General features: G+C 39.1%; 1 protein-coding gene across 1 annotated transcript; it reads right to left on the reverse strand.

Annotated features, from left to right (window-relative positions):
* Positions 1–1476: 1476 nt before the first annotated feature.
* Positions 1477–21963, reverse strand: LOC139468088 (nuclear protein localization protein 4 homolog). Its single transcript, XM_071249806.1, has 14 exons — positions 21879–21963; positions 19808–19891; positions 17988–18100; positions 14137–14310; positions 13687–13735; positions 12478–12572; positions 11523–11646; positions 11170–11349; positions 9393–9554; positions 8597–8723; positions 7594–7754; positions 6538–6828; positions 5491–5602; positions 1477–4259 (listed from the first exon to the last, which is right to left on the reverse strand). The coding sequence occupies exons 1-14, from the start codon at positions 21891–21893 to the stop codon at positions 4099–4101; spliced, it is 1848 nt and encodes a 615-aa protein (XP_071105907.1). The 5' UTR covers positions 21894–21963; the 3' UTR covers positions 1477–4098.
* Positions 21964–22131: the final 168 nt, after the last annotated feature.

Consider the following 22131-nt stretch of genomic DNA (forward strand, 5'->3'; position numbering starts at 1 on the left):
TGAAAACGCACCACCATGAAATGGATGTATTTTTATCCGGGCTTAAGTCATATGAAAATATATAAGTGAATGAGTAATATACGAGGTTCTGGACGAAGCATGAAGCATTCCTAATTTTTTTGTGAGCGAAATCGCCAAAACGCCACAAATTGCGTGCACATCATGGAAAACGTGTTTTGTTTCACGGGAAGCATGCAGAATAGGGCTATAAAAGACTGACTTTTAAAAGCCACATCACTTGTTGCTGCAGACGTAAAGGGTACTGACACAAGAAATGCCAAGATTAACAGCAGAGGAACGTGAACGTGCCTTGGGCATGCTTCAAGTTGGTACGTCAAGTAGAGTCGTTGCTCAAGTTGTTTTTGTAATATTTCAAGATTTATTGCTTGTGCATTTTCAATGCTGTTCAGTACATATTATCACTGACTTTTGCTATCCCCGCTGTATTTGATACTGACCGCTGCTATCATATATATTGTCATCGAATATTGTACAACCACTCTATCGTGTACTGCCATTGCAATTGCAATGTTGATTTGTAAACCTAGTTAATTTTGTAATACAATTGTAAATTGTATACCATTTGTTGGTTGTTTGTGGGATTCACCCTAGGTTCTTTACTTCAGAATTCTTGGTTAACATATTGTTTCAATTTGGGAATCGACACTTGGGAATTTGGGAATCTACATGTAACAGTTTCGAGACATCTGGCCAGATATACAACACCCAAACACCCACGTCATACCCTTGTAACTACCCACTCATCATTGTGTCACTGCTTATCACAAGCATGGGGTTCTGTATATTCTGAAAGGATCCCAGTTGGGTGATGGGGTTAAATGTGTGTAAGGTTGCATTCATTATTACTTCACTTATACAGGAGGTGTATGTGAATGTGTGGCTGCTTGTAATAGTCTAGACTTAAGTTCTAGCCCACTGAGATACCATGCCGAAGTCTAACATGGATACACCACTCAAACACAGTATACTGACTCCATGCCGTCCAGTTCTTGTTTTATCCCATCAACGTACAAGCCAGGCAGGGTAACAAGTAGGATCCTTTACCGTCTTCCAAACCTCTCCTGACCTTCCACACTCCGACAGACGGCTTATCTATTAGAGCATCAAGGCAGTCCCCAAATGGGAAGCATGGAGACTAAATCATAATGGAGAGATGTGTGCTGGAGAATTTTTCATACATTTCTGTAAGTAAGCAAAGCATTTTATTTAGTTAGGTTCCCATTTTTTTAACCCTTTTCTTTTCTTTTCATCTAGAACAATATCTTCTAGAATTCCAAATGACAGTTTAAGGTGTACAGCATAATCAAAAGCAAAAACAGCTTTAAAATATATAAATAATAACTTCACAATTACATGCCAATGTGAGTTAAATGGTGTTGCCTTCATTTCACTCTGGTTTGTAGATACATCTACATCCAGGAAATCCAGGTCATAACATAATTACAGAAGAGGAAATGAGTGATGATGTTTATTAACATGGATGGCTTTGCCTTTTGATAAAGGCATAATATACACACAAGAAAATAAATTATGCTTTCAATTAACAAATACGTATACTTGGTTCATCAAGCCTAATTTCTTGTCTCATAGAACATTTAGAAACAGTAGCTCTTGTATGTCTTAAACTTGGCACCTTTAGCCCCAAATACTGCTTGCTTAAAGTTAAAATACATTTGCAATTATTGAACAAGGAAATAAATGCACAATAAGTTAAACCTGCCAACAAATATCTACTTATCCCTTGACATTTGTCTGAAGATGAAACATCTTCTTCATTTCCATGTCAACTGATCGCAATAAAATGAAGCAAGAACTCCAGGCTGTAAAATAAGGTGCTCCCAGAAAGACTGAGGTATTCGATGATACCAGTGTATAATGTGTTACATTCACTTCCAGTCAGTTTCCCTGGACTACAAACACTCTGCAACAACCATAGGCACTGCAGAATTTCAAACTATTACAGTTCAGAAACCATGGGGTCACTAGTACATAAGTCCACACAGAACATACTGTCCAGAGTAATGGACAAGACATCAACTCAACTCTCTGCCAAGATTTTGCAGATGGCAACCTCCTTAAATCAGTACTGGTTGAAGAAACAAACAGTATCTCTGTATCTCTTGTTGAATAAAAAGAAAAAGAAGAAAGAAAAATGTTATCAGCATCGATTTTAATGAATATTTATATGAAAAATTAAAAAAAAAGACTATATGAATGTTCACACCTCCAGAAAACTGTTGGCTATTCAAGCCATTTTTAGGGACAGTGATCAGAGCTGTCTTTAGCCTAGTTTGCATAATCTGTTTAAAATATTTAGCTTACATTCTAAATTCCACCAACCCCACAAAAACATTTTAATTTTAGTTCAAAACATAAATACAAATTTGATGAGATGGGCCAATGTTGAGCCCACATGTATGTCCATCTGTGATCAGGTATGTATAGATCCCTGTTATCCCAAAATGTGGATCCCCCTTAGAACTAGCTGCTTCTGGATCTGATCAGGGTCCTGTACCACAGCGACCTTAGCATTATGACTACCATAACCCTTTTTAAAGTACTGGAGCAACGATCACCTTAGCATCAAAATTGCTTTGTGGATCGGGGTCCTGTGGGCAGGGACCTTGCAATGTTTTATTCACTATTTAAAGTATAATGAATTCAGTCTGGTTTCAAGGTCTCTTAGTACTGCAGCATCTATACGACATGTAGAAACCTATACTTATGTGTCATCTCCCCAGTCATAAATGATAAAACAAAGTTTTGGATTTGTACTCCCAGATGAAATAGCTAAAATATATATCAAAATTTGTACTCTGATCTTAAATCTTTAGCATCCTCATAAGTTGTTGATAAGTACACTTGCCAATACTGACTAAAGTTTTGTTAAAAATGGTATCATGCCTTGATATGTGTTAAATACAATTCAGATGGAAATATTCATAAGAACTGCAAACATTATAGATTATATTTATATGATAGGCCTTGGAAGCGTATAGCCTTCAATTATGACTTAATTAATTTTGTGAAAAGCAAATACCTTACGACATGAAGGCATTCTTACTTGCTAACTATATAGGGAAAAACCAAGACTTTAAACAAAACTGTTTTTATCATATATAGAGGGCAGACAGATAATAGGAGTCTAACCAAGCCATAACAGCAGTAAATACTTCCTTTTCCTTTGAGCTACATCAGTGAGAGAAAAACAGAACTTGTTCACTATTGTGAAAAAAACCCATCACTTTCTGAACATTTGAATTTTTCCTGTCAGGGCTAACAAACTTTTAAGATTATTTCCATTTTTCCCAGCAGGACTGATATATTTTTCTCAAGATTTTCCCTTTTTTCCCCACTTAAATGCTTTGAATATTGATGTAAGACCTAGCATTTCAAGATATGCTTTTAACACTGGCACGTCCAAACATTTGCTACATGTATCAAGATAACAGGTGTGATACTGGCATTAATATTATCCAACCAAGCATGCCACAGTACAAACCGTCTCCTTTCATGTTAAACTTCCTCTTTTTTTTTTAAACATTCTATACAAGTAAACAGCACATCCACACAGCCACAATGAGCCGGACATATTTCTTTACATGAACTCGCATTATTGATAGCACTTATAATGTCATCACAAATTCTTCTGTTACATCTTACATATGTGACAGTATTCATCAAAGGCTCATCAGCCCAAGTCAGTAACATTCCTTTCACATCTTGTCAGTCAGGGTGATTTTGGTCTCGTGAAGTCTTTTGTCAGTCTTGAAGCAATATCACAGCAAAGGACACAAGAATGGACTTCACATGATCCCCATATGGAATCAAACCCAAGCCTCCTGCATGACGAGGAAACACAGTACCACTGTGCAACCCTCTGCTTGCTGTACTTCTTCATATGCATAAATGTGTTTGGTTATATACGAACATGAAACATGCATTGACATGGAGGACTGTATTTCCATCTTATTCCCACAACCGTAAGACATGAGCAAGGTGTGTGTTGACTTGGGTTCATGAAATCTGGACAATCTTTCTTCCTGCATATAAACCTAGTGGAAACTAGCCAGGCGTTCATCGTGGTAGAGAGCAGATATCACAGGCTGTATGTTCGGGCTTGTTGATGTATGTACAGTGATCACAAGTCCATGAACTAGCAGTGCTGCCGATAGGTGGCAGAGGGGCTGCACCAGGCCCAACATAAGAGGCCTGGCGGGACATCGGTGGGGACGGTGCTGAAACAGACAAACAGTCAGTCACTGCATGTCGGATACACACAGTCATATTTTACAAATAAGTATTCTGTAATAAAAATGTATTAGTTTTGATAGTTTGCCCAAACATGATGTTATTTATCTCTCAGTCACATGATGTTGAGGTCATAATGCTGGATTCCTGAGATCAGGATAATCCCACACTGAATGTTGTTTTATGCCACAATCAGAAATATTCCAGTTAGCAATGTGGCCTTTGAATAATTAAACATGGAAACCAGTGTTAGGTCAACAATTCAAACCATTGGGGCACAAAGATGCTAGGGTTGTGACGAGTCCAGATTTACTATCTGGGTACCCAGCCCCCTATTACTCAACCCTACCTGTGTACCCGCTGTATGTCTCAAGAGATGGGTACAAAATGTCCGATTGGGAAAAGCTTGACCGTACCCCTGGCAAAATGTACTTATACACATATGAAATGATCTGGTCATGCATACGCTGAAGTTGACTGAAGTTTTATCTTTATTCAAACATATGAAGACAGAAGGAATGTGTGCATAGTCAGAAAGAAATGCAATCATTTGTCACTTATAGTGTAACCATAGAGTTCCAGATAATTTTTGCCATTTAACAATATATCACGTGACTAACCATGAGTCCGGGTAGTTCTGTGGGTACCCATGTCCTACTCAGTACCCACCCGACCTGAGTACCCGAGTTACCCGTCCCAGCCCTAAAAGACACATAATTATTCAGTCACACATTGTAACCACCCAACTGTTACTTATTATTCAATTATGGACCTCTTCTGCCCTGGAACCTCCATGGGGATACATGTTCCATGCTTCTTGGATCACATGAAGAAACACAAAATATACACCTGGGTCTCAGATGTATCTGACACTGAGAATCATAAACATAACTGATAACTGAACCATTTAACTTGATAGGTAACATTGACAATAACATTTGGGCCTTATCTTACTTCAAGCCAATAAATCCTTGTAGGCGTACTGTATGTGCAATGTACATGACCATATTGGTCTAATTGTTCATGGTTACAGAACTGGTGCAATCGGTATACCACAAGCAGTTAGAGAACAGGCTTCACATATTCTACAATATTGAATGATAACATGGAACACTTCTTGGGGTGTTGTGACAACGACACACAATTTGTGATATCTTTTCAGTCAGAAGGCATCATAATTCATTTTGATTCCTGAATTGAATCTAAACATATACATACCATGTGCAGACATCATTTCTTCAACAGTTGCCCATTCCTCAATCCTCTTGAACTCTAAAGCCTTTTCTTCACTCCTTGTCTTAACTGCTTCGAGAAGCACACTCATCCTTTCCTGAGACATACAGAGGCACAGCATATTATTTTTGAGGCATAACTTGATAGAATCAGAGAATTCACTTCTTTAAACCTTTTTAAAAACTACAGAAAATCCTTCTTGGTCATACACATTATGTTTAGAGAGTAAGTTTAAAGCCACAGTCAGAAAACATGTAGCTGTTTTCCGAGAACCTCAGACTAAACAATGGTGTGATTACCAATCAATACCTTCAGAGCGCAATGTCACATAATCAGAAGCGTCTTGCTGCTCATTATCCTGTTGCCAATAATATTTGTAGATGTTCAGCCTGTGTCGACATGAAATTTCCAAGAGCAAACACTTAGTATTCAAGGTATTTGAGGTGAGGTGATGGGGTTTAACGTCTCATTCAAGAATACTGCATTTATATATATAGTGTGTTCAAGATTACTGCACCAGTCCCTGTTTTATCCCCTTTATGCCGAGCGCACCAGACAGGGTAGCAACAAGTACGGTCTTTTAACGTCTTTTGTTATGACGCAGACAAATATCAAACCCCTGACCTTCTGCTCTCCAGGCGGACACTCTACCACTAGACCATGGGACACCAGAAATGGGCTTCACACATTGTACTCATGTGGGGAATCTATCCCTGGTCAAAGGATGATGAGCAAACACTTTAACGACTAGACTACCCCACCGCCCTCAAGGTATTTGAACATACACTAGTACAATGCATATTCATATCAAAGACAGTTTTGACCTGTCATCCAAATCATCATGAGCTGTTCCTGATAGTACTACTGAAGTACAACTGATCCATCCGAGCATTTGCAGATATGAATTATTTCATACACAGATAATAGGTTAAAAAGTCAGGTGATCTCTTTCCGGGTTTCGGGGACAAGAGCGTAGTGTATGCTGCCTTTCCTGACATATACACATGACCAGGAAGAGTAGTTCCCCCTTACCTTGAGAGGCAGCAGATCGGATGTTGCCAAGAACAGCAGGAGGTGAAAGTCAGACATAGCATCCAGGAAGCGGTTAGGTGGAAACTGTTCCATGTACTGCACTAAGCTGGTGAAGTCCTGACACTCCCCAATGTTGGCACGGTTTTCTACAGGGAAGGGTTTCAGGCCATTGTTTGTCTGGAAAGTGTATTGTGGCTCGACCGGGAAGGCTGCCGGGAGGTCTACCAGGAGGTACTCCACTGGGAGGGGGCGAGCAAGCTGAGTTACTTCATTCCCATAGTTATCTTTGTTCTGTAAAACAAAAAACATTTATAACAGTCAATTAGTAATAACTAAGATAGCAATCCTTCAAATTCAAGAGATAGTAAATAACCTGGAAAGTCTATTAGCTCAAATAGTGATAACATGTCACCTCATCACAAACACGTTCTTCCACTTCTACAATTAAGGATATCATTTTGAGCATTAGCAACATGTAATTACAGCTGTGGGGAAAACAAGTTGTCCTTTTGAGATTAGCCATGACCATGTGAAACAAGACAAATAGTGAGCAGGACTCACTAATAACCCCAACTTAGACATATTTTTAAGTTCAAAACATGAAAAAAGCAATAATTTCTAAAAAAATCCACTTATTGAAATCAAATTTTGCACTGCACCTCTCCTATTGGTATAGGAACTGTTTCCCCAATTAGAAATGAATCCATGATGTAGTTTTTAAGTTATAGGTTGCACAAAAGTTTCAGTAAAAAAATTCTAAGTAAAAACATGAAAAATAACTGTAATTTAAAAAAACAACTAATGTTGAAATCAAACTTCTCACTGCACCTCTCCTATAGGTATAAAAAGTGTAAACCAATTTGAAAATAATCATTGAAGTGGTTTGCAAGTTTCAGGTCACTTAGAAAAAGGTCCTTGGAAGGAAGGACAAAATTCCTTTATATAACTGTATACCCCTTCCCTTTTCGGTCAGGGGTATAACAAACTATTCTCAATCATTAATGCAGAGCAAGGTACAAATACAAGAATACAACAACTAAAATGTTGAAACATTACTTTATAAAAGACATCAGGAACATATTGCTCATTCGTTGACTCTTTGACATAGCCCAACTCGGGGACATCTTTTGTGGGAATAAGGCAGTCATCTCTCACTAATGCCATGCACTGATTGGAAACCTGGTAGCCGTCGAAGTGGATCTGGTTGTTGTTGTCACCTGAAAAAACATGATACATACTTCATCATGGCAATCTACACCAGTGTCATGACATCACCATGGCAATCTGCAAAAAGTCATGACATCACTGTGGCAATTTAAAAAGTGTCATGACATCACCATGGAAATCTACAAATGTGTTGTAACATCACCATGGTAATCTACAACAGTGTCATGACATCACCATGGCAATCTACAAGGTACAATGATATCACCTATTCAACATGACAATCTCACCACGGCAATCTACAAAGTGCCATGAGAACCCCATGGTAATCTACAAAGTGTCATTACCTCACCATGGCAATCTACAAATGTGTTGTAACATCACCATGGTAATCTACAACAGTGTCATGACATCACCATGGCAATCTACAAGGTACAATGATATCACCTATTCAACATGACAATCTCACCATGACAATCTATAGTATCATCACATCACCATGGCAATCTACTAATTCTACAACTTCAGCCACTAGTCTGAAGCATGAGTCCAGTAAAATTCTGTTTTACCTAGTATGCTCAGTTAACAATAGTCTATACAATAACAAGTTACAATTTATAGATAATAATGCCATGCAATAATTTCTGACCAGCAGTCTCCTTAGAATGTGTGTGAGCAATCTGCAAAGTATCATGGCATCATGCTAGGAAACTGCTGATTCTAAGCTGTTCAGTAACTAACAAGTAGGCATTAAACATTGACGCCATCATTTTGAACTAGTTTACTGTACAATACATAGCTATTGATCAAGTGTTTGTGTCTGCGAGTGATGGAGCACTCAAGAGACAACTAGGCCTGTTTGTATTGGTTACAAAGCCAGATAACTGGGGCTTACCTGTGACTACTACAGTGACAAACTTCGACCCAAAGTGTCCATTAGAGGAAAGTTTACATGGGTTTGGAAACTTATTTTGAAAGTCTGCTGCCATAATGCATTCCTCTGAGCTCAGAAAGTGGGCATCCTTGGGGGAAACAGAAAATATATCATTATCTTCATGATCCTTGGTAAGAAAGTCAAAGGTTATATAATCACAATAATTGGCAGTAAACAGGCACAATTAAGAAATAAAAGAAAGCTGCGCAATAAACCGCAAAGGACAATGAAGAATGATGCATGGCTTATTTAACGATAAAACATTGTTCTATCATGATGTCATTCCTGGAGATTTGAACATACGCTCGCAAATGGATGACGTAAATTGGGCATTATTTTTTTAGGGAAGTGTCTGTCAGTTGTTGCCAATATATGAAGCTGGGCAATGTACATAAATGCAATTCTCAATCACATTCAAAAGTGGGAGAGATATGACAATAGGTATTGGGAGAAAAGGTACAGATAATCAACAAGAAAATTGTGAGAATATCTTTGAAATACCAAATGTAATCCCCCTGTTCATAAACTGGACTTGTCTGAAATTGCCAATAAAACACTGCAGGGGGAATAAACTATTGTAACCCTCATGGTTCATTCTCCATACAGCGTTTTCCTGTACGATGAACAACGAAATAAACAAGTAAATGTTATTAGGATATCATTTGTACATGTAATAACAGAAATATATTTAATGAAAATATTGACATGTCATGTCACAGAGTTAGGTAACAGGTATACTTTTTAGAAATAACCTTACCATGTTTCCTCTGAAGTTTTTAACTGTGCCCTTGGTGAGATCTTCAGCTACAAGATCAGAGAATATCCATCCCACTGGCATCACTCCCAGCTTTTCTGCTACCTCATTTACAACAGCTTCATTCTCATCAGGCAGTAGCTCAATCTTGTTCTTGGAACTTTGCTGAAATAGTTTGCAATAGGTACAATGATAACTATTTACCTCAGTTTCATGCAGATTAAGAGCTTAATATTCTATTATTTTCTGTAGGTATGACCTTAGGAACCCCTTGAGGACCATGCTGATCGTGTGGCAAACTTCTCTGATAGTTTGGGAATCCCATGGAAACCCAGCTAATTGTGTGGCACACTGCCATGATAGTTTGGGAATCCCATGGAAACCAAACTGATCGTGTGGCACACTACCCTGACAGTTTGGGAATCCCATGGAATCCTAGCTGATCGTGTGGCACACTACCCTGACAGTTTGGGAATCCCATGGAAACCCAGCTGATCGTTTGGCACACTACCCTGACAGTTTGGGAATCCCATGGAAACCCAGCTGATCGTTTGGCACACTACCCTGACAGTTTGGGAATCCCATGGAAACCCAGCTGATCGTTTGGCACACTACCCTGACAGTTTGGGAATCCCATGGAAACCCAGCTGATCGCGTGGCACACTGCCCTGATAGTTTGGGAATCCCATGAAAACCAAACTGATCGTGTGGCACACTACCCTGACAGTTTGGGAATCCCATAGAAACCCAGCTGATCGCGTGGCACACTACCCTGATAGTTTGGGAATCCCATGGAAACCAAACTGATCGTGTGGCACACTACCCTGAGAGTTTGGAAATCCTGTGGAAACCCAGCTGATTGTGTGGCACACTACATTGACAGTTTGGAAATCCCATTGAAACCCAGATGATTGTGTGGCACACTACCCTGACAGTTTGGGAATCAATCACGTGGAAACCCAGCTGATCGTGTGGCTTACTACTGACAGAATAGGAACTGGTAGTTGTAAGATTAGCATAAGTCCTAGACTAGTCTAACAAGAGTCATTAGAAGATGACAAATCCCCCGACCCCACAAATATGAAAGAACAAATCATCTGACAGTTACTTTAAGTCCAACTTGATGAGAGAATTTCCATCTAATCTGTCCATATACAAGTGTAGTTATTGAGCTATCAAAACAATCTTATGGAATTGGGATTCGGAACTTTGTATATCTGTGTCGGGTACTATGAACAGGGTCAAAAGCAAATTTGTTGCCATGGAAACAGAAAAAAATATAAATTCTAAAAATCCCTTTATAGCTATAGGGCATCAGTTGACAACCTGGTCTTGGTGTGTGCACAATTTCAAGCAAGAATACCTATTAGTTTCAGAGATATGGTCCTCATAAACACACCAAATGAACAGAGTGGAAAAAATATAAATGCTAAACATCCCTAAGTAGCAAGTTACTTTAAGTCCAACTTTGATGAGAGAATTTCTATCTGATCTGTCTGTCTGTATACAAGAGTAGTTACTGAGCTCTCAAAACAATAACATGGAACTGGGATAACAATTAATGACGGGCAAATGACATTTCACTATGGGCTGCCACTTTTACAATGAGGTAGGTGACAATGCTACAGCCGATACATCTAGCCCAGTGAAAACAAAAATACATTTCTAACCCTGTAATCAGTATTTGGAAAAATTAGCTCTTGCAACAAGGATGGGGCACTGGGAACACATTCTGTCTCAGGATGCACACAGGGTTACATTAGGATACAAATACACTTACTTGTGGGGGTTCATATATAGCCGCAACTGTTGCCTTGATGCCCAGTGGGACATCCTTGTGAGGTTCGTATCTGCCATACAGGATGCCTAGTCTCTGGTTACCCGTGCTCCTCCAGTAGTTGAGGAAGCGGTCAGCAACAACAGGGTTCTCAAACATGATATTGTCAATATGACGATATATCTGTAATACAGGACAAAACAAACAATGATGAGATGATGTGGGCATACTGGTAGTGGTACAACATACACAATAGACTTGTGGAAACAACTGTTACTGATGTACTACATGTCACTATTTGTTTGCGATTGAACCCTAAGGCAAGGACTGAAAACACATATATGATGTATATTTACCTGTCTGTTAAGGGTAACAGCATTTGGCTGGCACTTTGTACATATCCCTCCTGGCCATGGGGGATGTTCCTTGCAACCTGATTTTATCTTACAACTTAAGTTTTCCAAATTAACAAACTTTCCCCTGAAACAGAACAGAAAGATATAGAATAATATTATTCCAGATATTGCCAGGGACAATATACAATTGAGTTCCAGAAACTCATTACTTATTTTTTTTGTAAAAACAGGGATAACTTTTCAACTTTTAAACAAATTTGAACTTTGAATTTCGGGGCCAGACTGTGCTCAACAGAAGGTAAACAAACAATGAAATAATGTCTGTGTGATTCAAAGATTACACATGTGGTGTCTCCTTGGGCAAGTGACTGTTTGAAATGTGCTCCTGTTCACCCAGCAGTAAAAATGGCTACCCGGTGGAAATGTGACTGTTAAGCTTCTAGCACTTGACAAGGCAGTTTGGGTTGTATACTTCCCAGGGAGCTGAGAATGAAAATCGAGTGCAAACTGATCTAAATGACCGGGGTAATAATGTGAGCGCTTGGAGCATGCACTGAGTGTATGGAGGCTAGCACAATATAAGTACCCTACATTATTATAGTTCAACAACAATACCAGCAAACATCCTTACATTCTGTATTGTCACCTGTGCTAATGACAGTCAGTTAGTCAGTGAGTACAGGTTTATGCAGATTCCAGCCGTAACGCCTGATCAAAGTAGGGAGCACCAGAAGCAGGATTTACTCATTGTACCAATGTTGGGAATCAAACTAGCGCATTTGGCATGACAAGCGAACCCTTTCACCGCTCAGCAACCCAACAGTCCACTACTAACAGTGAACATATTAACACTAAAATGTACTTAAAATTATGGCAAATTACAAGATAGAGTTCGTGAACAAATGTTGACAACATTCCAAACCCCAACACATACATGATCATGATGATGACTTACCGGTCGGCACCTCCAGTCAGCTTCCTGATGTAAGAGTGGAAAGACAAAAACTTGATAGGTGGTTCACAGCTATTTAGAAATTCTTCATCATAAGGCTGGAAGGAAAAGAGTCAAAATGTGACGATTAATGAAACTCTCGAAGCAACTCTTTTCAAACATACATATCCAGTCTTCACCTTTACAAGTAGCCTGAAATGCCATTCTTGTAAATATTGTGTGGCTAGCCAATTATAATAGGTTAAGTCTTACCAATAACAACATACATGTTCTATACTTCCTATGTTTGCTTACACTGTGTTTCTCCATCACCCATGAGTACATACAGCCGCTATGTGATGTAGTCACTATATTTAACCAACATGGCAAAGGCCTGCTTCCAGCAAGGGGGAAGCCAACGAATGCTCAGTTTGCATCACACAAACAGTATTTTATTTCTAAAGACAACATGTGCCATAGCCTTGTGGCTGCCTGCTCTACACATTGTTTTAATGTCAGACAATGGTAAGTTTTGTTTTGTTTGTATGAAGTAATATAGGGAATAGGGGTTCTGGCTCACTGCCACTAAGGCCAGATTCATACTCCAATAATGCTACTCAGAGTTTAACGCCTAAATCAGCAATATTCCAGCTATATGATGACAGAATCTGGGCCATACATCAGTGATTGTCATCAAGGGCATCGATCTACACAGTTGGGATAAATGACAACTCAGTTGTGATGCATTAACAAGTCAGTTAGTCAGACCACCTGATTCTGTTAGTCGCCTCCTCCAACAAGCATGGCTTGCTGAAGACCAATTTTAACCCAGATTTTCACAGGTCGGCAATGGTAAGGTTTGCACAAACACTGAAGAGTCATAAACAGCATCATTTCATTAGGATACTAAAAACAGGCTGCATCACTATAACATCGCATAGCAGGTGAATACCTGCCATCATGCCCTGATGGCGTTACGGGATTAATCTCAGTGACTGGATTGTCAATACCGGACTGGATTATTCACTAGCCACAGTCATATATAGCTGGAATACTGCTGAGTGTGGCATTCAACAACAAACAAACAAACAAATCTGGGGAGTTTTCTTTGGAATGTCTACATACACACAAAGGAGAACTCTTTATCAATGATAAAAAAACAGCCTGTTTAGTTAACTAGGCTTCAATGTAATTGAACTCCCATTGAAATAACAGTCACCACAATTCACTTACTTCAAGAGGGACACAGTGAAGACACTTCCCTTTAGGACCATGATGACATCTACAAGAGAACATACCATTTCATGTACAGTATACAATGACATCATGCTACATTTTGACCAAAATATACCATGCACATGATGTACTAGCATAACTAGTGGCTGTATAAAATCCTGAAGAAAAGTCGAGTAATTAAGGCATCTAATGACAACCATTACAATCTGACCAGCTGTTCACCATTGTGTAAATTAATACTCAAATTACTGCTGTTCATTTCTCTCATAAATAATTTGCAAGCTTCATAACCACAGGATTTTACAAAAAATCAACCAACAAGAAAATACATCCATTTGGAATACAACATAAATCATAGATATTCTGCCCGAACCCTGGCAGGTAGGTCAGTCAAAGTGCAAAGACTGACTTCACAAAGTATAGAAATAGACACACTATCATTCTTACAGCTGTTCATTTCTATTCCTGTATATTTTGCCATCTTCTTTACTTAGGATGACATCAACCTCATCCTCACGGACAGAATTGGAGGAGGGTGGTCTCGCAGTGTCCATCAGTTCGGCCTGATCTCCTGACAAAAGTGACTTCTCATCCGACAACAAGTACAGCATGTCACCATGTCTGAAAGATTCATATTGTTTACATCAACAATTCAGATATCAGTTAAACAAATAGTGCTAGTCTATGTTCTGAGTAATACAAGTTTTATGGATGAAGCTTTTTCTTGGCAACATTTTGGTATGATTCTCAACGTTTTAATCTTATTTCACATTTGATACATAAAATGCCTCCAAATCTTCTCTCACCAGTAACTGTATTTACTCGCAGAGGTCATAGCAGTTGTGTTTTTAACATGTTTAAAGTCATTTTTGTGACTAAAAGAAATATCAACAGGAAAAGGCAAGACAACAAGATTTAAATTAGAAAAGCATTTGTTTCTGTCTTCTATCGATCCTATGTGGAGACGTTCTTGGACAAAGTTTCTAAGGACTCAAGCAGAAAAACACAATAAAAAAGTGATTATCACTTTTTTATTGTGTTTTTCTGCTTGAGTCCTTATCTTAAACTGATATGAACCAGACGAAATCAAACAAAACGCATGGAATATTTTCAATATATTGCCATCATTATATATAAATGACTAGGTAGCTATATAGTACAAGCAATACAGCATACGAATTGCAATTAATTCGGAAGGACTCTAGCTCATCAATTCAACTGTCACTTGCAAATGAGTGTCCTGCTGAACATCTTGAGCTATCTCTTGAATGTGATCCACCAAGAATTAATTAGTGGACCAGGGAAACTGGTATAAACAAGTCTTAAATGGATCGTCCCATGAACAATGCTGGAGCACACCACAGCATTGTAACGCAGTGACCGGTACCCCACGATAAGCGAGGTCCATGCTCCAAGACTCTTCAGCAGAAGTAGCATGAACCATCAACGATAGAAGAGCCTCAGTTAGCAAGAGGATAGTCGAAAACCAAGGTAAAGCCCAGTGACTGGTAGTATCTAATTGTGTCAAATCACGATTCTCCACGATTGTTGAAGTCATTGTACGCTTGGGTCACAAGGTCACCAAGTAACCATCTAAGTCAGGTGCACTATAGACTTGGACAAGTCATGCGAGACAGCATCTTGAAACAAACTGAGGGGACTGCAAGATATCCTACAATACGGATCTGGAGAAGAAGCCTGATGTTCGGAGACGTAGCAAAGGGAATGGCTGATGTATTGCAAGTTGGAGCTTGTCTGCAATCAGTTTGAGAACCATAACTGGATCGGCAGTCTCAAGGTTTCCTGAAGAAGAAGTGGGGGAAGTATGACAATCTACTGCAACTTCAACTGGTACAGGATCCACGAGACAGCTGGGCTAGTCCAGTAGGAGCAGAGTGTATCTAAGCCAAAATGGGAGTCACGGAACCTGCTGTTTAGAATAGACTGGAAATGCTGTGCCGGAATAGTAGGCAATCGTTAGGATCCCATGAAGGTGGAAGCAGCTGCGTGGGTGAAGGGAGTGCCAAAGGAGGATACCGTACAGACGAGGTGGAAGGGACCCGAACTGGAAGTGGAGAGGGAGATCAAGAACAAAAAGTTTGGTGATACCCAGGCATGGTTATCGGCGACAGACATATACGGGAACTAGAACGGTGAGGGTCATCCCAGCGACAATGAACAGAAGAAAGACCCCTGCAATAATATCCAGCATGGGAGCGGCAATCTGGATAAGGTGACTTATAAAGAGTACCCGCGCCAAGGAGGAAATGACTCTATATGCAAGAGAAGCGTTCACAATCATGTGGGAGGTTTTTGTAATCACTGTATGGAAGAGGATTACAAACAGCACCAGAGGAAGCCTTGGATATCATTGCAGATGGAAGGACGCGGACCAAAGAGGAGGGATCAGCAGTATCAGCAATATTATGCGGGAGAAGAAGATGACAAACAACCAATTGCAGAACTCATGGGAGCGGGAGAGGAAATGACCGACTGTGAAGGCAGGGTAGGATCGGAAACCAAGATTTCTTTTTCTTTGACCTGGTGCATATCTGTAACAACTTGTGGAACCGATGTCGATCCTGAATCCTCTGGAATGGACTGCTTTTCAAGGATGGCAGGGATGACATTCTTCAGAAAATTATCTGACACACAATCGTTTTGGATGGAGGGTGCAGGTAGGGTTCAATACAACAGGAGACAGGAGAGGAGACATGCTTTTGACTGACTTTTTGGATTTCTTAGCCCTGGAGGAGCCTTTAGGATTACTCTCTAATCCTTCAACTGTCCATTTCTCGACGCCAATATATAGGAAGAAAGATACTGAAGGATTCATCAAAGCGAAAAGGACGATAAGTGAGTGAGTGAGTATGGTCTTACGCCGCTTTTAGCAATATTCCAGTAATATCACGGCGGGGGACACCAGAAATGGGCTTCACACATTGTACCCATGTCGGGAATCGAACCCGTGTCTTCGGCGTGACGAGCGAACGCTTTAATCACTAGGCTACCCGACCGCCCCAAAGGTCGATAAGGGATCATGAAGAAGTGCAGCAGCGACCCCGGCAGTCACCAGTGGTCACAACACATGTGCGGGTCAGAGGGTAAAAAAGTATGTCTGCAAAACCAAACAAGCCCGTCGATGTATGTCTTGGTCATCCATGATCTCTTATTTTCATAGAAAACACTATGTGGTTGTAGGGTAGTGTCACCATGAAAAAAATGTATTCTCTAATTCACAAGCATGTCACAACTGTGTGGCGGTTAGAAAGAGAATGAGGTAGCTGGAATGATCATGTGATCAGTGTGTGTAGGTCACTTGGTACAAGAGTCATGACCAAGTTTGTATTTGTGGTGACCATGGTGATGCTGGGGTTTGTTTGGGTGAATTGTTTTTTAGAAGCGAGAAACTTTGTTCAAACATGTTTCCACATAGGAATGTTTTCATATCATACCCCATATCATTCGGAGACACCTTATGGAATTTAGGGTGGATATGTGGTTGGATATTAAAACATGTCACATAATAATTCTAATTATCGGTGATAATATGACAGCATGAGTTTACAGGAATCCAAATTGTATTTGGTTCAAGTCTATGATATTGGCTGCAAACCAGCCCCAACCCAGCTGTAGCCATGGGCATGTGACATTTTACCACTTTAATATTGACCAAGTTGACTCATCTTCTAACTTGATCTGTCATGTGTGTTTACATACAGCATGTACACAATTTCACAATGGTTAAGATTAATGAATATTTATCACCATTCCACAGGTCCCATAGCAATAAAACTGCAAGTCATTCATGTGATTTCCATATAAGTGGCTCTCAAATTTGACTGTTAACCAATTGAAAAAGGTCAAAATCTAGTTACTAATATTATCATCAACATACCCAAAACAGTAAATAAGCAGCACAACAGAACTTGCACTGAAAAAGCTCTACAGTACATATCTCTGCCTAGCCAAAATTAATACTAAAATGGCAGAATTAGAAGAGTGAGTGAGTGAGTGTGGTTTTACGCCGCTTCTAGCAATATTCCAGCAATATCACGGCGGGGGACACCAGAAATGGGCTTCACACATTGTACCCATGTCGGGAATCGAACCCGGGTCTTCGGCGTGACGAGCGAACGCTTTAACCACTAGGCTACCCAACCGCCCGAATTAGAAGACAGGTGTTGAAGATACAAATATGTGTCCTCTTTATCTCACCAAATGGTCCTGTTTCAAATAATGTTGTAACTATAATATATAGTATGAGTAGTCAAATTCAGTGATTCATATTCACTCACTTTATCTTGTATGAATCAACAGTTTTCGCTCGTGAATTGCGAACAATGCCTGTTTTGTTTCTATTCTGAAAAACATTCCATCCTGTATCCCCAAGCTGAAATTCCTTCTGGATCTGAAAGAAGACAGTAAATGCTTGAATGATAAAAGCATGGTCAGATATCAATTCCATCACATTGACAACAGTATATATACACATATAAATAGTTAAAACCTCAAATTTGAAGACATAGCATTAGCAATAGACTGTTTGCTTACAAATGAAACCAATGAATATCAATACATCAAGGAAAATAGAAATATCTTGTTAAAGCTAATACAGTATACTGAACAAAAAAGTTAGGGATCATGAAAATGTTTGGGGATATTTTCTTGTGATTAAGACTGAGCACACTATTTCATAAAAACATCACCAAACATATTCAACATCTGTTATTTTCACCCATTTTTGCCGTCTCAAACATTACCTCATCAAGGGATCAAGCAACATCACCATTAACAATGCTCCATATTATGTGATTGATTGATTGATTGATACCTCATCAAGGAATCAAGCAACATCACCATTAACAATGCTCCATATTATGTGATTGATTGATTGATTGGTTTTGTTGATTGATTGATTGATTGATTGATTGATTGATTGATTGATTGATTGATTGAGCAATACCATGGCACAGACAGCAGAAACAGGCTTCACACAATGTACCCAGGTGTGGCTACTCCACGGCCCTGTCCATTAGGATTACAAGTTTGTCCATGAGCCACTGCAGAAATATGTTTTCCTTCAATTCTCTGTGGTAGTCCCCTTTTGTAATAACCTTTGCTCTAAATGTTAGAGCACATGACTATGACATCCAGCGTACACGTGAGTATACGGCTACCTAGAGCCAACTTCTGCCCTGACTCCAAACTACCCATATTAGGTATCCACTGATATCTAACTGTATTAAGCATTCTATTAATTAACAATACCTGAAAACCATCCTTCCTTTGTACCTGTAGCCACATGTATGCAATGGGATATACTTTGATGCTTCAAGTTAATGTCTGCTTTCCACATATTTCTGTAAGATGCTCAGTGACATCCCAATATATGAGACTCAGAATAAAGCTTTCTAAATGCTTGTCTGACCTTGTCTTTTTTTCAAAGTTGTCATGTTCATCAATCCTATTGTGTTTTGAGAAGTTCCCTACCTATGTAACCTCCTCATTGCAACACCTTTGTTTTACCAGCTGTTTCCGCATATTTGTAGGTAGCCAAAGCCCTTAAAATCTGACATGCATCCAATTATTCACATCCAATCAATGTGAATTGCATTGTCTGATTTACAGTTCCCACTTACAGTGTTGGCCATCTTTTCTGTAATATTTTTTAACAAGCTGTGGACTCTGATCTTTGATTGGGTATACATAATAAGGTTCCCTCGCACATCATGCTACACAAGCAAGTTCGGGACACAGCAATTCTTCAAACCATGTCTACAGATCTACTCCCTTCTGTGGAAAGTGACATATATCCGAGAAAAAAATTCTTTTATAATATTTTGAGTGATTATTGTTGAAACAACAAAGTACAAAGTTCATTTACATCTACAATATAAGCTATCACCAGACATGCAAGATATTTCTATTTTCTTAGCTTTATTGCAGTTCATCAATGTCATTTGTAGGCAAATTGACTGTACGTAATTTCAATACGATCATGGTAAAACAGAAGATGCTATTGATAATGGCTATACCATGTTGAATTAACAGATATATTAGAAGCTTTACAAAGTTTTAATCATTGTTAATACAATATTTCAAACAGCACCAATACCTTATCAAGTAGGATTGCGACAGATTCTGATCCCTTTGTATCTACTCGTTTGGTGCCATGCTGGGCAGACTGCACACGCACAATCTGAAAAGAGGAAATATACTTAATGTACATGAAGAATGTGATGTCAATTACACTGATGGTCCCACTCTAAATGAAACCGAGGGTCCAACTCACAGGTTTGAAAGTAAAATCTGCACATGACCCACAGTCTGTGGAGGTTGTATGTGGGAGACTCAGCAATATTCCAGCTGTATGACGGCAATCCGTAAATAATCGAGTCTGGACCAGGCAATCCAGTGATTCATGTCATGAACATTGGCCCACGCAATTGGGATACAATGACATGCATCAACCAAGTCAGCGAGCCTGGGCTATAACAAGATGCCTTATTAACATAATTTTGAACACTGTTCTTAATTATTAGCACCAATGACGGTAACTTCACTTGCATATGCGCACACATAGCTCCTTACCATTGGGGGGGGGGGGGGGGGGGGGGGGGCTGAGCTCTGTTAATAGCAATGTTGATATTGATATTGTAATGTGGGGGATTCCTAATTCAGGTTTGGAGAAAAACTTAAGAACAAGAAAACAGCCTTATCATTATTATTATCCCCATCCCATGGGACACATTAGCATTTTGTTTCATCATATGGTAGTTAATATAAACAACAACAAAAACAACAACTTAAAAAGAGACAGCCACTAAGGTCGCTTTAAGTCATGAGGAAAATTTATTAAATGTGAAATTAATACAAACTTTCATTCATGTAATATCAGTACTTGCTGAGAAAACATGTCTCCAATTTCACATAGTATGTACTAAGTAAAAAAGCATGGAGCGAGGGCTATAATTGTAAACAATATATGTACATCAATTTTTGTACTCATTTGACATCATCAGTGTGTAAATTTTTTTTTTTCTAACTTGAATAGCATTTGAGAAATTTGTTCACATTGAGAAGGACGGACGTATGGACTAAGTTCTTATATTCCCCGCCCCTCTTCGTGGTGGGGTGATTTGGGATGAAGTGACATGTTAAACTCTGCCACAGATGTTTGGCAAGGGTGGAAACTGGACTTTCATAGTCAGTTAACTCCCTTGCCTCGGGAAGATGCAATTCGGATTGATTGATGCTGATTTTCAAGGTGGGGGGAGCAATTCTATTTTATCGTCGTATAGCTATTTTGTCAAATGATACGAGTGGAATATGTGCTTTACATCACTTCTTGTTTTGAATTATACATAATCATTATGCATAAGACCTGGATAGTGTCAATGGACATCGTCCAGATGGGTTCTTTTCTAACCAATTTTGAATGGAGGTAGTGGTAATGCCACTTCAAAACATTCCACAAACTATTATCAAAAAGTTAACAACTATGTTTACATATGAATAGCCGTGACATTCCGCAACAAGTCCTGTATTTGATCAAGTGATGAAACATAGTGGTTAGATTTGCGTAAGTAAACAATCGACAGGGTTTGTGGATTACAAGATTTTCCGATATGGCGATAATATTGAGTCTGCAATAATATAGTCAGACTAGGCCTATATACCATTGATTTTTTTAACCCTAAACTTTTCTTAAATATCCTGAAACAAAGAAATGATTACTGTGGATGAAATCAATCTACATAAGGGGGCATTCCAAGTGTGGTATTACCTTCCATTGTGTCTTCATTGAAACGAATTCGTGATACACAACGGTAGAGCGGAGAAAATGTATCGTATATTCGTGATACTCGACAGCTGATCTCACTGGGCAACTTGGCCAGGAAAAAAATACTTGTCTGAAGGTTTGCGAGAAACGAAACCTTGAAATATCAACGGAATATCATGTCATTGAAATGATGTACGTGGCAGTCTTGTATGAATGCCAAATCACGTTTTCATCAATGTGTATAAAATTAGCAGCTGACGACGTGAAAAGGAAACCTGAAAATGACTCGTCATATCCAAACATTTTGCCAACTTTTGTGTATTCAACATCTCTACGGTTTCTGTTAGGAACAATCAACTCACAGATCGGTTACTACACACTGACCAATTTTTCCCATACTTACCATTGATTTCGACATGACGATACGTATATTTTGCCAGCTTGTGAAGCGTTCTAAGTGTGATACTGCAGCAATCACAAAGCGGCCATGACAGGTGCTCTCGTATCTACAATTTACCACGAGATTTAGATTTTATAGTTAGAAATTATTATTTCTATTTAGATATAATTTCTTTTAAAAAGCTTTCCGATATGATCAGCAGTAACATAAAATATACATAAGTTTAGCCAAAATCGAAAGTCTGTTGACAGGCAGC

This window comes from Haliotis cracherodii, unplaced genomic scaffold, assembly GCF_022045235.1.
Source record: "Haliotis cracherodii isolate W230 unplaced genomic scaffold, xgHalCrac1.p SCAF_2, whole genome shotgun sequence".
NCBI lineage: Eukaryota > Metazoa > Mollusca > Gastropoda > Lepetellida > Haliotidae > Haliotis > Haliotis cracherodii.

Coding starts and splice junctions, on each gene's coding strand:
- LOC139468088 (XM_071249806.1), bottom strand. Junction 13,736..14,136: donor AGGAATAGAAATGAACAGCT/GTAAGAATGATA, acceptor GTTCTCTTGTAG/ATGTCATCATGGTCCTAAAG. Junction 9,555..11,169: donor CTATATATGAACCCCCACAA/GTAAGTGTATTT, acceptor AAACTATTTCAG/CAAAGTTCCAAGAACAAGAT.